This window comes from Tinamus guttatus, unplaced genomic scaffold, assembly GCF_059628265.1.
Source record: "Tinamus guttatus ecotype Peru unplaced genomic scaffold, ASM5962826v1 Tinamus_guttatus_pri_ptg000218l, whole genome shotgun sequence".
Taxonomy (NCBI): domain Eukaryota; kingdom Metazoa; phylum Chordata; class Aves; order Tinamiformes; family Tinamidae; genus Tinamus; species Tinamus guttatus.
The window spans coordinates 1,283,288-1,298,497 of record NW_028288752.1 but is presented as its reverse complement, the minus strand read 5'-3'; the positions used below and the strand labels follow the sequence as shown (position 1 = coordinate 1,298,497).

The 15,210-nt window shown below is 45.8% G+C and overlaps 1 protein-coding gene across 1 annotated transcript; it reads right to left on the bottom strand.

The window, feature by feature from the left end:
* Nucleotides 1-1,504: 1,504 nt before the first annotated feature.
* LOC104567782 (histamine H2 receptor) lies at nucleotides 1,505-8,068 on the bottom strand. The gene is made up of 3 exons (XM_010214634.2): nucleotides 7,787-8,068; nucleotides 3,974-4,150; nucleotides 1,505-2,426 (listed from the first exon to the last, which is right to left on the bottom strand). Exons 1-3 carry the CDS (start codon nucleotides 8,056-8,058, stop codon nucleotides 1,748-1,750), a joined length of 1,128 nt encoding a protein of 375 aa, XP_010212936.2. The 5' UTR covers nucleotides 8,059-8,068; the 3' UTR covers nucleotides 1,505-1,747.
* Nucleotides 8,069-15,210: the final 7,142 nt, after the last annotated feature.

Below are 15,210 nucleotides of genomic sequence, written 5' to 3'. Positions count from 1 at the left end.
CTCCTTTTTTTTTGCCAAGGCTACCACAGCTGCACGAGGGAGTTCTCATCTCAGGCTCATATACACCATTGTCCTGACTCACTGCTCAGTATCTCTGCCCTGTACCTCTGTCCCCTCCCCCTGGCAGCCTGCATGGCTCTTGGGCTGGAACCCGATTGCTTGTCCCATTTATGAAAATGGGTTGACTGCCAGGTACAAGGATCCTGTCCGACATCAGGATCATGAGGTTCTTACCCTTTCCTACTATTTAGTGGATTTAAAGGAGCTAGAAGAGCTGATGTACTTCATGAATCGGAGCTGTTTCTTCTCCTGCAGAACCAGATTCTTAAGGAGCAAGGACTTTCGCCTCCTCATGTGTGTCTTCAGCAGCAGAGGTAGTTGAGGCAACAGCTTCTTGCTTTCTGCTAAACCGTTTTAGGTCTGTCCTCCCTGCTACCCTCATGCTGGAAGTGGAAGGACTCAGGCCTTTGACCAACTTGCCCCTCTTTTCTTACCCTGTGTTAGATACTTGCAGACATGTTCTGGTGCAATCCTGCCTTTCCAGGGTCATCCTTCAGTTGTTCCCCAGCTCCCTTTCAGGGAACCAGGGCCAGGGAGCTGCTGTTTAAAGCTCAGTGAAGCACTGAGGAATAATAATAGTGTTCCTGTAGTTATTTGAAACAGGTGATCTGTTCTTCTTTCTGCTTGAAGTCTGTACACTGTTGCTGGGGTTTTAGTGGTGAGAGGAAAGGATATTTATCCTTTTTTCTTGCTGTGTTCTCCAGCAACACTCTATATGGTTACACTCACTGCATCAATGTATAGGCACCACAGTGAAGAAAAAAAAAAACACACCCTTAACCAGTAACTTCTCCACCTCTGCTGCTTGGCTGGTGTCAGTCACCTGTAACCCCCTCTGAGCTCCTGGGGTAGTTGATGCTCCAGATAAATGTTTCAGCAAGGCCAGCTCATCTCCATCTTTCCAGAATAAATAAGGCAACTTGTCATAAATAATTCACAGAAAACACCCCTGAAGTTGTAGAATTTAAGACTACTAAGGCATCCAAAGAAAAAGCACGCAGTATTTCTCCTGCCCATTCATGACCAATGCTGAACCATTCTTATGCTGCCAAACACTAAGTCTGAAGCGTGAAAGCATGGAGCCCCTCCATGCTACAGAAGCGAGCACGTTGCTTTTAAACCCTGCGCAGGCAGCCCAGGCCGACGAGCACGAGCTCTCGGTCCACCCTGGCTTTATATAGGCCTTAACTCTGCTCTCTCATCCTGCCAACGCCCATTCACAGACTGACACAAGGGAACCTGTTAAAATTTATCAGACTTATGATCTGAGTTGTAACATGAGAGTTACAGTAAGCTCAGCAGGAAAAAAAAAACTGCTGTCCCACCTTCGATTGTAAGAGATTACCAGGCTATAAACAGAGCAAAATAAGTTCACAATGCAAGCTTTTTTTTTTTTTTTTTCCAGCATGAAGTTTGAATTCATCTTAGGAAATATTAATTAAAAAAGATAAATAGTAAGACAGTAATTATCTTCATTAGCTACGATAAATTGCCCCAAAATAGCAAAGTTCATCATTCATAAAAGTTTGGAAGATGAAGCAATATCTTGTAGTACGCCCCCAGCTGTAATAAACTATCAAGCCCTGTTCCAGCCTCTCCTTCCCCTATTTTCCTCCCCGTTCCTCTTCCATTCAGATGTGTTCTTGTGTTGTTCCCACCACAGCCTCCAGCAGCTGATTCCAAATCCCTATTGCTTGGGTTTGCCCTTCAAAGCGCTGTTAGGCACTGGCACCGACACAGTACATTCCAAGTCTGGAGCAGTCTTGGAAAATGTGGCTATTGAAACCATGTCTTCTCCAATGTCCACCTGAGACCTGTGCCTGCAAATGAGCAGCTTCTTCAGGGCCCGCTGGAAGTCCCGGTTCAGGAACGCATAGAGCATTGGGTTGATCGTGGAGTTGCAATAACCCAACCAAGTGATGATCTTGAAGGCATCAACCAGGACGGCGCTAGTGGAATCAGCCCCTTTGGCAGCTAACCAAACATTCAGGACAAAGTAGGGCAGCCAGCAGAGCACAAAGACAGAAATGATAATGCTAATGGTCCTAGTGGCTTTGTTCTCCAGCTGCAGGTGGTTCTGCCGCTTGCTGTTGGGGTGGTAGTGAATCTCCAGCGTCTGAGACATGATCCGCGTGGCCTTGAGCCGCGAAGCCCGGTAGATGAAGAAATACATGCTGCACATGACCATGAAGGGGACAAAAAAGGCAAGGGCAGAAGCTACAATGGCAAAAATCCAGTTGGTGACAAAGACGCATTCTCTGCCTGCATCAAACTCCACTCCAGGGATCTCGTTCCAGCCTTGCATGACAGGAAGGAAGGAAATGAGGGAAGAGTACACCCAAACCATGCAGGTCATTACAATGCACCTGCAAAAGGGGAAAAAAATAAGGGAGAGGAGAAGGTCGAGTTATTTTGAGATGAGAACATCCAGTACAATTCAATCCCCATGGTAACCCCTGTGGGATATCACTGAACAACAGTCCCAGAGGGTTTTGAGAGTGGCAGAGCAGAGAGAAAGCTGGGATACACCAAGCCCATCTGTGAATGTCTCTAAGACCGTCTGTGAACATCTCTAATGACTTGGTACTCTGGATCTACGGCTTACAGAATAGCCCAGGTGTATAAGGGAAGCTCGCAGCTGGATGGGAAACCAGGAAGAATGATGGCCTTACAGGTATTTGTTAATATTTAAACCTTAACACACGGATTTTTTTTCTAATGAATTCCAGCATTCATCTCTCATTACTATATTATCCTCTAGGGATCCTTCCTGCAAGAGGGGTGGAGCTGCTGGGTGCTGCAGGTGCTCAGCATCACTGCAGCCTTTGCTCTCCATGGTGTGCTGCACAGCCCCCTTCCCTGTTTTGGTTAACTGTGGGCACCCTGCAAACCATACACTGCTCGAGCTGCAGCTGAGGAAAGACAGTTCCCAAGGAGCCTGAACCCACTTTGTGAGTCACCAACGGCAGTGTAGCCAGAGCAGCAAAGACTGCAGCTGCAGCATCCACAGCTGCACTTGTTCAAGGGGGCTTGGGGTGCTGTAACATTCGCAAGGCCTGGCAGCAAAAGGGCACTCAAAGACACCCAAATGCAGAGGTACCATCCTTTGCCCTGGGGCTACTTCCTGAACACCCCTCTGCTTTTAAATACCTACAGTTTAAAAAGGGATCCACCAAACCTGGTGGCTGGGCCTTATTCTGGTGAGACAGGCCAGTAGCAAACGGATTGTAAAGGGATGATGCACAGAATCTGGTGAGAAATCAAACTGGAGAGCCACCCACCCTGCAGTCCTCATTTGAACATTACATGTGAAATGTGGCAGCAGCTTAAACACCCATCCTGTTTTCTCCACGTTCCCCACATTAATACCGCTTTGTAAGTACTAAAGATTTAGGAGGGGGAAGGCAATGTTAGAGGAGTTCTTCTGGGTGTCATTCCTCCTCCTCAGGGAAAACGCCCCCTGAAATGCCTAGCAAGGGAGACACTGCAAGCACAAGTCAGCCCCACTCACTGGTTTCCACCCCATTCTGGAAACCACCCTTAACTCAAAAGGTGCTTTCCCAGAAGTACTGTCAAATCAGGCCAGCTGCATTCCTCCCAGCTGCAAAATTTTAAATGGTGCTAAGATCTTTCTAACCACACTCCTCAGATTTTGTGCAGTCCATAGTTCATTTAAGTTTGCCCGGGCCTGTAAGGAATAGGGACAGAGTGAAAAGTCTGCAAACAAGATAACCGCGTGGACCTGTAATGACTCTGAAATGGATAACTGTCATTCTCACATAAAAAAAAAATCTATGGTAGAATAGGTACAGAAGCCTTAGAGCTTTGCAGTGAGAATGAAACATCTCCAATTTTTCCCTCTCTTTGCCATCCTTGTGGTTGCCTGTCAAATTCTTGAAGCAAATGCACTCACCTGCCACGGGACATCCTTCTTGAATAGTGGTAAGGGGTCACCACAGAGCAGTATCTGTCCAGGCTGATAAAGCACAAAGTAACGATGGATGCAGTGCAGAACATGACGTCGAAGGAGATCCACACCTTGCAAAACAGCCTTCCAAACAGCCACATCCCTGTCACCTCATAAATGATACTGGCAGGGAAAACGGAGAGAAACCAAAGTCAGAAACAGACTGATTTAATGCTATGAATCACAGACCTTTATGAGTTCTCCCCAATTCTTGGGGCATGGAAGATGCTCCCTGCAACAAGAAACTCAGCTTTCATCAGGGCTCAGGGTTCAAACCTGAAGGATTTCAACTCTTGAGTTAAAAAAGAGAGAGGGAAAGAGTATATATTAAAAAAAAAAGAAGAAGAAAAAAAAAGAAAGAAAACCCCAGGAGGATGACTGTGAGTCTTTTACATTATCTGACTCACAAATGTCTCAGTGAGGAAAACACCCAGCAAAAAGAAGATAAAATGCCAAAATTAGCCTAGTAAAGTCAGGGAGGGCCTGTAAGAAGCGAGCAGCCAAGGAAGGAACACATGGCAGTTGTATGAAGGCTGTTGCACGCTTCTACAGTGTTCAATTAAATGCAATTTGCTTCCTCCTCCTTTTACCAGTTTCATGTAACTACTGGGGCGCTGCTCAAACAACCCCTGCGGTTGGATTTTATGTGGAAGGTTGAGTAACTACCTGTCCCTGCAAAGCTTTAATTACCCTGCACCTTCACAGCTTTGTGGTAAATGTAGCGTAGCTGCGGCAGCGGCACTGCAGTGCACTTAGGTCAGCTTTGCCATCTAGCGAGAGTAAAATAATCAACTTGATGTAAGAGGAGTAAAATAATCAACTTGATGTAAGAGGAGTTAGAAAACAATGCCTGGTTTGCATCCAATTAGCAATAACTTATTAAAACTACTTGCAGAGGTTGTTTCACAGCCCAACAATTGCTGCCAGTGCATCAAGAGGTTCCTGTGCTGCTGAAGGGCCCCAGCCCTAGGCACTCTCCCATTATGCAAGATTAGGCTATGCAAAAATTCAAGCAATAATGAAGTCTACTAGATAACTTGTTTGTCCACCTAGGTGGCTTCCATTTTTGCAGACCAGGGGGCCTGAAAACTACTAAACTGTTCACTGAAAGGGCATTTACAGACACCGAAAAGGAATTTATGGATAGAGAAATGATATGTCAGTGAGCTCACCTCAGTGTGTCACTTATGCTTGGAAAAGAGAAGAATAAGCGAGAAACATTCAGGCTGGAAACCACTGGGCTGCCTGGAGTACCTAAACAACAAGCTAAGCAGAGCTCAACTGCTCCTTCGAACACGCCAGACCAAGAGCAGAACAGCAATCTTGCTCTTACGAAATTAAAGCACTGCGTGACAATCCTTTTTTTCCTTTTCTTGCAAAACCACTTTTCCTGAACCAAAACTGCTCCTAGGGATTTCCCCCCCACACACACACACTTCTTTCTGGCATGTGCTAGCACTCAAGCCAAGGTGCTAACAACTAGCAAGCAGCAATTCAAAAGAGCAATATAGATAAGAAGCTGAGAACTGGGGAAAGATATGACCCAGAAGCACCCCAGCAGGGTGATGCAGCAACAGGAATTTGAGCTGGCAGAGCCAGTTCCTCACCAAATGGTCCACAAAGTTTGCAAGACTTCACTGTGGCAGCCACAAAGTGCAGCCCTTCTTCATGGGGCTGACCCTCTGCTGTTCTTCTTCTGCATGGTGCATTTTACCGCAGTGACCTGGTTTGTGCAGCACATGAGGGGAAAAAAACAGATTTTCTCTGCGGAGAAAATAGCATGTGCTGCTGTCAGTGGTAGCTCATGGATCATTTCTGCACCCACTCTGGGCAGAAAAAAAAATAAAAGAAACAGGTTGCTATGTAGAAAAGCCCAGTCCATGCCTTGCAGAGCATGTTACCAGTGGCAGCCCAGCTCAGCCCCATCTAGCCCTGCAGCTGAAGCAGGGAAGGAAGCAGTGCTCCAGACTTCTGAGGCCACTTCAGCCAGGTCGTTCCCCACTCACTGGCTCTGAGCATTTGCCAATCTTCCCACAGGGCAGCCTGAGACAGGGCAGCCAACCTGGAAGCTCTTTCCATTCCTGACTTGCCAACAGGTCCATCAACAATCCCATTTTTCTTCTACATACAGGGAAAAATCTTCTAGTCCATCTCCTGGTTAAGTCGCTCGCTACCTTAATTCCCAGTGCCTTTATTAATAGAGTGGGAGCAGGTTAGACCACTGTACAACTAGTGGAACTCAGGCCCCCAGCAGGTATTTGCAGCATCAAGTGAGGAGAAGAGCCATATAAACACAGATGGATGATTTTGGATCCTATTTTTAAATATTCAGAGTGCTTAGAATCAAAATTGTTTAAATGGCACCATTAGCCGCCCCCCTCTCCGCCCCTCCCTTTTTAAAAAAAAAAAAAAAAAAAAAAAACAGACAATATGAGCTAGCAATTCAGGTTTTTTTTTTTTTTTTTTTTTGGGAAAATATATTTCAGTACCAAATTCAGAAGCGTAGGCAGCCCTATAAGGATTAAGACACAACATGCAAAAATAAGCTTTGGCTTCTTTAGATTCCTTTAAGAATGCTAAACACAATGCAGTCACTCACTCACCTTAAAGAAACTTATGGGCACTTTGCAGCACAAGGCAGCCAGCCAGCTACTAGCTAATGAGTCTCTGAATTTGTTTTACTTAATTTTACCTATGCAGTGAAGCTCCCTTAGATACTGACCTAAGCAGGGTGAGCTGCCCTCTAGAAATGTCTCTTCCTTCATTACATATACTGTACTTATCTAATACCTCCTTAATAAATTACCCTAAAATAAAATATTTACTTTCACACAACCTGAGAGAGGGGAGATGGCCTTTCTGCCCAGGTCAAATCTGACAGTTATCTGAGAGCATTGCAAATTGATAATACAGACAAAACCTGAAATGAATCAAATGACATTTGCTCTCCCATTCCACAGTGCATTTTTTCCGCTCTTATCAGGTAAAGATTTATTTTGCACCAACCTTTCCTATAAACACCACCGGTATTTTGACTGGACTGAAGGAATAATAAAAATTCTGAGTGCCAACAAAACTATGAAGATTAAACAACTCTACAATAGCCTTTCAAGTTTAGCAATCTGAAATCATTCATTTTCTGTCATTAGTAAGGGACTTTTTAATTCGTCCTGCTCATCACCAGAAAGTAAGATATAAGGTTAAAGCAGCATAAAATCAAAGGTGGAGAATGCAACTCCGCTTGTTTTGAAAGTCATTCTAGACTGGCAAAGATGAGGGAACAATGCAGTCTAATTTCTCCTACCTTGGAAGGATTAGGAGAATCAGTGTAGCCATCATGCTTAATATCAACACTAATGCAGTCACATTCCCCAAACCGAGCATGCAAAAACATTCAACAGCCACCCTGATCCTGGAAACCAGGACTCATCACACTGTAGCCATCTGAAAATCTAGACTTCTGGTTTAGATGAGCTGCCAGGGCCCATCTGTAGCCAAAAGGGGGGAAAAGCCCTTGGGAAGTTTCTCTACATATATTTTTATTGTAAAGGGAAGCTAGTCAACAGGTTTGGGCTGGGAAGGTGAGGCACGAAAGCGTACATACCCACGCACCCACAGACACACAGCTGGGCTGTAGGAGCTCAGCCCCAAGCATTAACACACAACTGCTAGACAGCCCAGCTCGCAGCAGCCGAAAGCTGGAACAAACAACGCTGTGCACACAGTGCAGGCAAGTCTTACCTGACAAGAACTTCTTACCTAAAGGGCATGACCAGGCACGCGACAAGGAAGTCTGCCGTGGCTAAAGACATGATGAACATGTAGGTGACAGTGCGCAGCCTCTTCTCCACCACTGGGCAGATGAAGACCACTGTGTTTCCCAGGAGCGTGATCAGATCGATAAGGGTTAGTATCAGTCCAATGACCACCTCCTGGAGGCCGATCCCTTCCCAGTTTCCACCTCCTTTCACAAAGGAGGAGGCAGCAGAGGAGAAATTGGAGAACCAAGATGCATTTTCATCCCTCAGCATCTTCCCACTGTAAAAAATCTCAAGGAGAGAAGAAAAGAAAAAAAGAGGTCATTAACACAAATGAATTGTTTTTTTTTCTCGAAGTGAATATAGCGTAAATCGTTTCTATCTGTCCTTTCATAGATTTAAAACACACACACACACGCCCTGCTGTGTCTGTGCCATCACTGTACTATTGTCCTCAGCCTGTTAGAAGTATCTGCAGTCCTGAGAGTAAGATCATAAACGTGCAGCACTGGCTGACATTCTTCATGACAATTAAAAGCTCTGCTGTGAATGAAAAGTACATCATTAGGTGAAGCATGACATGGTGGGGGGGCAGAGAGGGACAGAAAGAAAAGCGTCAAGAATAAAGAGGGCAAATAAATCCAAAATTAAAGCAGGTCTGCTAAATCCCATTTAACAGCAGCAAGTCATCAAAGTTATCATTTTTGTCATTCACGGACTAGGTCAAACTATTGCCCAGGCTGGCAACTGAAGGCCCTCGGCCTTCCCTGCTACTCTTCTGACTCTCTGGATGGACCAAAATTGTAAACAGCTTTCAAGATATAAATGCACCGTGGATTTCTATAATGGCTTAATGATGGTCTTTGTTTGTCCTTGATTTCTTTCCTAATAAACCCTAACGTGGTTTGTTTTTTTTGATTGGCACTTAGCATGGAGCTGACCTTTGCAAGGAACTACCTGTCATAATGCAGATATCTTCTTTCTGAGTAGTAATGGTCAGCTCAGAGCCCTCTGTTTTAGAAATGAAAGCTGGATGGTTTTCTCCTTTTCGCCGTCCCCAAAGTCCATCACTTTACAAATTTATTCTTCCATTTTAAGGCTCATAATTGCTTTTCCACAATCCTTTAAGTTAGGCACTGTCTTTAGTACCTGATAAAACCTTGTAACATCTCCAAGAATCACTGCTTCTTTCCTTACCAATTTTTCTAGTTTGTTAGAAACATATTGAATGACACACGTCCCAGCATCAATCCCTATAGGAAGCACTGCTCTTTTCTACCTGATGACTCACCCCTTTCATTTCATCTTTTCAATAATTATTTATCCATGCAAGGAACTCTGGACTCTCAGCTCAGGACTCTCAAGTTTTCTCCAAAGCCCTGCATGAGGGACGATATTGAAAGTCTTTCAGAAATCCAAACAGACTATGCCAACTTGGTATCTATCATCACCTAAGAGAAGGCTTTTGAAAAAACAGTTACGAATATGTTCATGAGGCCAGGTTGCCTTTTATAAAAGCAATACAGACTTTTCCCCAGCATATACTATTTAGCTGTGTACTACGTATACCCACCTATGCCTCAATATTCTCAGCTCATTTCTGTGCCTTCTGCTTTTGCTGGATTTATTACTTTTGTTTCTTTCAAGTTAAAAACAATCTGGAAACATCAAACACTCCCTAGAAAAACAAGAGAGGAAAAATCCTCTTGTCCTTCCTCAAGCTGAGGCTAGCTAATTGCGAACCAAAACTCTCCTGCCCCTCTAAGTCCAAGATGCCAGGACAGACTGAGGTGGGGAAAATGAGACTGTCCTCCTCTGACATCCTAAGCAAATATTCAGTAAAAAGAAGAATCTCTTGCTTGAAACTTCAGTTTTGTAATGAAGGTCCAGTGTTCTGCTCCTGGCTTCTTCTCGAGGATACTCAATAGAGTCTTCTGAAAGCTAATCAGTAGTTTGTGCTATAGCCAATAGTTTGTTTTTTGGCCTGTGACCAGCAACTCATTGCTTTCTAAGAAATGCTACTTCTGAACACCTGGAAAATTGTTAATTAATACAAGAAACCAGAAGATGATATAATCTTTAAGTTGCCACCCTTCCAAGGAATGTACTTCCACTCACAAAATAGGCATTGGAGCTATTACACCCTCATACAAGGCACACCAGCCCATGGGGACACGGTGGCTATGCACAGTGAGGACTCTCTGGGATCAGTCCTTCAACCCTTCCTGTAAGGAGTCTTAAGTGAATGGATAAGTTCCTGCTGTACCATGATGTGGGATCACCCCAGGTTTCCTGCCAGCATCAGGTGCCCTAAGGTTTGCATTCTTCTTGCTGGGACATAACAGCTGTGCTTCCCTTTTAAAAATAAACATCCTGGGCTAGATTCTCTGCTCACTCTCCTTGATAGAAGTCTAGAGCAATTCTAGAATGTCAGCTGTTTTCCTTCAACATTCAGAAAGCATGACTAATTTATTCAGCAAACAAATCTCAAGGTAAAGGTTAATTTCATCACTAAATGGATATTTTTCAATAGAGGGAAAAAATAATAAAATAATAATAAACCTTTGCAATCTCGAGGCTGACTGCACTTTAAAACCTTAATTAGGAAATTTGAAGACATACTTGCTGCCAGACTCATGTTCTGGGCTGCTTGCTAAACCAAGTAAGGATCTGCACACCACCACACGTAACTGTATCTACTTCAGGACCTCAAAATGTGTTTCATTCCTTGCCGCTGCAGTGAGCCAGGACTGCAGCTGCAGCGTGGTTTGTCAGAAAGCAGAGCATTAGTACGCAAGCCTAGTGTGTGGTGGTAAGAGAGATGTCCCTGGGGATGCTTCCAGCGGTAAAACATGTATTCGAGGAAGCCACGCTAGCAAGTGGGCTTCTCTGGTAGCTTTTCTCCCCTCTCTCCCTCCCCAGTCAACTTCTGCCTGTCTTCACCATGCGAAGGGCAGCAAAACGGTTTTGCAGTTTGCAGTTGTGTGGCACCTAATGAAAAAGAGGTCTGTGATTTGTTAGGGAGGAGGTCAACAGTATACGCAGACATGGCCACCCTTGCAAAGGGTGCAAAAGGGTCCCGAAAGAAGAGGAACCAGCCACCCTCAGCCAGGGTGCAGCCCCAAGCTGACGGGGCGGCAGGGACGGCAGCTGGGGACGTATTCGCGGTACTGTCTGCCTAGGAGTCAGCCCCGGCCGTCCGGGGCAGTGTGCCGGGGGAACGCAGAGCCATCAGAGCCATTTCCCAAATACCAGGGCTCATCTTCAAATCGGCTGCGTACAGACAGCCATCCTTGCTGCCCACTCCCAAACCAGTGCAGAGCGACTCCTTCAACACACACACCCCGCCCCAGACGTCACATCTGGCCACCCAGCGCCAGCAAACCGACCGTCCTCACCTCCAAAACCGGCCGTTCATTTCAGACCATCAGCACGAAGCATCTCGCCGGTGTTGCTCGCCCGGCTGCTCGCTGCTCTTCCCAGCAGCAGGGGACGAGTGACTCACGGCAGCCTCCCTGGTGCCTTCCCACGGAGCTCCTCCTCTGCCCGGGTTCGTGCAGCCGGTTACTTCTGCCCCCAGTCCGCTACGCCGGACTCGGTCCCGTTAAACAGTACGGAGGTGTTTGGTTTGAGACCTCTGTCCAGCAGAAGCGTGCGCTCTCCCGTAGTAAAGGCAAGCGGATGGCACAGCACCACCTCAGTCTGCCCAAGGTGTCTTGTCCCCACGTAGCTAAGGCTCACGCAGGGAAAACCTTGCACAGCAGCCCAGCTTTCTTCTGGTTTTTCTCAAGTCTCTGACTCCCTGCGTGCGGGGGACGGCGCTGCAGGCGAAGAAGCCGACACCGTCGCAGCCTTAAAACTGGAGCTGAAGTCCGGCCCGCTCAGCAAAGCAGGGGGTGCTCACTGGCACCTCCGCATCCCCACGCCGCGGGGGCAGCGGAGTCGGGGTGGGAAAAGCCAAGCCTCTCCCCTGGAAAATGCACCCTCGGGGAGGGCTGGATCTTCCATAGAGCTCCCACCCCTCACCTATGGGAAGAGGGGGGACTGCTTGGGGCGGTCTCTGGGGAGAGGCGGGGAGGTCTGGCTATGGAGGGGTGGGATAGCCCCGCTGGGAGGGAGGAGCAGGGGTGTTTATGGGAGGGCACGGGACCGCCCTGCTGGGAGAGCCCTGTCGGGGGAGCCCTGTCGGAGATGCTGAGTGTCTGTGGAGGGATGGCATAGCCCTGCCTGGGGCACGCGGCGGGTCAGGGGGTCTGAAGGGAACCCCTGTGGAGGGTTTATAGCGGAGCAGAGCTCTGCCTGAGGAGTTGTTCCGAGCAAGGGAGAAGGGTCTCCTCGGGCTTGGGGTCGGGCGGCTGCACTTACCGGCCCCAGGGCGGCGCCGCCGGCCCGGCCCAGACTCCCCACGGCGGCGGGGCGAAGAGGGGAGGGAGCGCACAGCCCCGCCGCGCGGCCGTTAACGGCTGAGGCGCGCGGGCAAGCGACGGTTAACGGCTGAGCGCGGGCGGCTGCGCGGGCGGTGATGGCGGGGAACATCCGCTGGGACCTTGTGTGTTGTAGCCGTGGCCTCAGCAGGTTGCCCTTCAAAAAACGTTGGAAACGGCCTCACATCTACTTCGGGGGCTTTGAATGGGTCTTTCTATCTTTTTAATTCGCATCAAACTGAATCTGCATTGGTCTGCGTTAAGCTAAAAGTATTTCCAGAACTCGAAAAAGGGGCAAAATGCTCCTCAATAGCAGTATGTCAAATGGGAACTCCCGGCCACGGAAGATAAGCAATGTGTAAGAAGTACAACTCAGACAATTTAAAGATTTTCTTTAAAAAAATATTTTTAATAATAAAAATCTTGAATATAAAATATAAAAATAAATAATATTATAAATATTATATTAAATATAAATATATAATAAAATATATAAAATAAAATATTAATAGTAGTAAATAATAATAAAAATATAAAAATTTTAAAAAAGCTTTACCAAACTGCTACTTCCCCACCAGTGACAATCATCAACAAATAATAGGAAGCAAAAACATGTATATGTAATAGAGAAAATGAGAAGAAGCAATCTGGGCAAGGTGTTCCGCTGCTGTGTCAACCTGTGGTATTGTGTCACCTGTGATCCGGATCACACTTTGCAATGTCACAAATCACCATAAGCCCGGCAGAATGGACTGTGTTAAGTGTAATTTGTAATCCCTAGAATATCGTAAATGCGAGGGTCATGCGGTTTGCTGGGGGCTCGTTTTCTACATTATACTTCAGACTGGCTAGAAAGGAGGAAAGCAGAAAGAGAAAAGAACAGAATTTAATTCCTTTTCTGATCTTGGCAAGAAGAGAAGTGTACGTTCTGGAGAATCTTTTCCATATCCAAAGCAACTTGACCTCAGAGGATGGGACCAGGAGTCGCAATCGTGCAGAGTCCAGGGTACTGCCAAGGGTAGACTGCAACACCTTTCCTTAAACTGGAAGCTAAGAGAAGCTACAGGAACTATAGCTTTTTCCTGTTTTCTTTCCTGGGAGGGGGGAGCCTGGCCTGATATTCCTATCCCTTATCCAGCACCATACCTAGGGAAGCTACATGAAAGGCAACAAAGAAGAAAGCATTTGCCTTCCTGTCTGTCTTGATTTAGTCAGGTGCGAAGCTGCATAAACAGACATCTTTACTCTGAAATAACTTTTTAATAACTGTTGATTGACAGGGATTACAAACAGAAGCCACCAAAGACAGTGCTAAGCACTGTTTTTCTAGCTGAACTGCAGATCAGGCACAGCTGCTTCAGATGTGCTTTGTCAGGGTACATTAGCCTGTTTCACTTGATTTCTGTATAAGCAATAGGATTTATCAGCTCAAAGAGCCAAGTTCCTTTGAGTCATGACACCTGCTGTGCTCCCTGATTGTGCTTTTTTAATACTTTACATGCTGTTATATCTGCTACATTTCTAGTACTTGGCAAAGAGAAAAACACTCATCAGAACTTGAACTGGATCAGCACAGCAGGCTTTTGTAAGGATCAGGGGGTTCTATTGGAAGTAGTCAACATTTTTTGTTTAGGGGGCAATTTTAAAGGGTTAGATCCACTAGAAGATAAACACTTCGAAACTATCAAAACCAAACTCTATTGTGGTAGAGGTCTCCCACCTAAATTCATGTATCCCAGTCCTTCCTGGTGTTAAGGATGTGAAAATAACCTCTGACAAAGAACAAGAACAAACATAAGAAGCTGTAATAGGGGTCAGGTTAATTAGCAGATGGAGTTATGGATCCCCATCTGATTTTAACTGTGGTTCTCCCTTGAACTACAGAATAATTTGAAGCTTGAAAGCTGCAAAAACATATTCAGAAGCAGAAGAGCACTGCCTGTGACTAATAATGGTGACAGATCCCAAGCTTTTTTCTCTGTTACCATTTGAATTTTTCATCCCCTCTTCATTGCAAGTAAGCAATATTGATGTTACTCCATGCATGAGCAGCTACAATTGAGCATTTGTGGACACATGGATGAGACTTCACACATTTATCCTGTAGGGAAAGACCTTATACTGTCCAGTCAGTCCTTCTAGATTGACTGCTAATCCAAGAGCCATAGTTATGCTATAAACACCCCTTGAATTGTGGTGACAGGAAAAAGTATTCCTAGGTTTAGGCAAAAGCAGTCATGATTTTTTACAGTATGGCCAGCTGTTATGTATCAGGAGGGTCTCTGGGAACTTCAGTTAGCTGGCAGTGAAATGTGAATGGTGCCTACCATACAAACACTGATGAAATTGTATGTTCACATCTCCGAAGTGGCTTGTTTATCTCCATGTAGCTGCTGGGCAGATGCCTTGTACTTGTGCGGGAGATTTCTCCAGAATTTTTATGGTACTTCTAAGCAAAATGTTTTTGCCTGTGAAAGGGCATGTCCTACTTATCAGATGGTCAGGTTTGCAACACAGCCACATCTTTCCCTTGTTTACACCACTGAGCTTCTCACCTGAAGATCACTGTTTTGCAAACAAAAGCCCATTCAAGGAGCCTAGGTATTTTTGCCCTTATGTTAATGAAGGATAAATAAGGTTCAATGAGTAAGACCAACATTTCCTAAAGTGCTCTGATTCAGGTTACAGGCACCTTCACTCCTCAGTGTCCAGGCTGGTCTCTGGGATCGTTGTGCAAGTCACTGCAGTGCCTGTACTCCTGGCTTCTCAGCTTCTCTGAGAAACTCACGCTCAAGAGTTAGAGGCACTCAGCCTGAGTCAACAAGAATGAGTGAGCATTTTGTTAGCCCCCATGATTTGCCAAAACCTGCACAATGAGTCAGTGCCAGGTGATGGGGAAAAAACTTCAAATTCTATGTTAACCATTAGCCCAGATTTAATGTGAGTAAGAGGGGAAAAATTGACAGAAATCCTATTGAAGAGACACCGAAGACCTGCTGCA

Bases quoted from the DNA above. Each gene is read 5' to 3' on its own strand.
- LOC104567782 (XM_010214634.2), bottom strand. From the start codon at position 8,058: ATGCTGAGGGATGAAAATGCATCTTGGTTCTCCAATTTCTCCTCTGCT. The intron at 4,151-7,786 runs GTAAGAAGTTCT...TTTCCCTGCCAG, and splicing joins TGCCTGGTCATGCCCTTTAG to TATCATTTATGAGGTGACAG. The intron at 2,427-3,973 runs GTGAGTGCATTT...CCCCTTTTGCAG, and splicing joins AGAAGGATGTCCCGTGGCAG to GTGCATTGTAATGACCTGCA.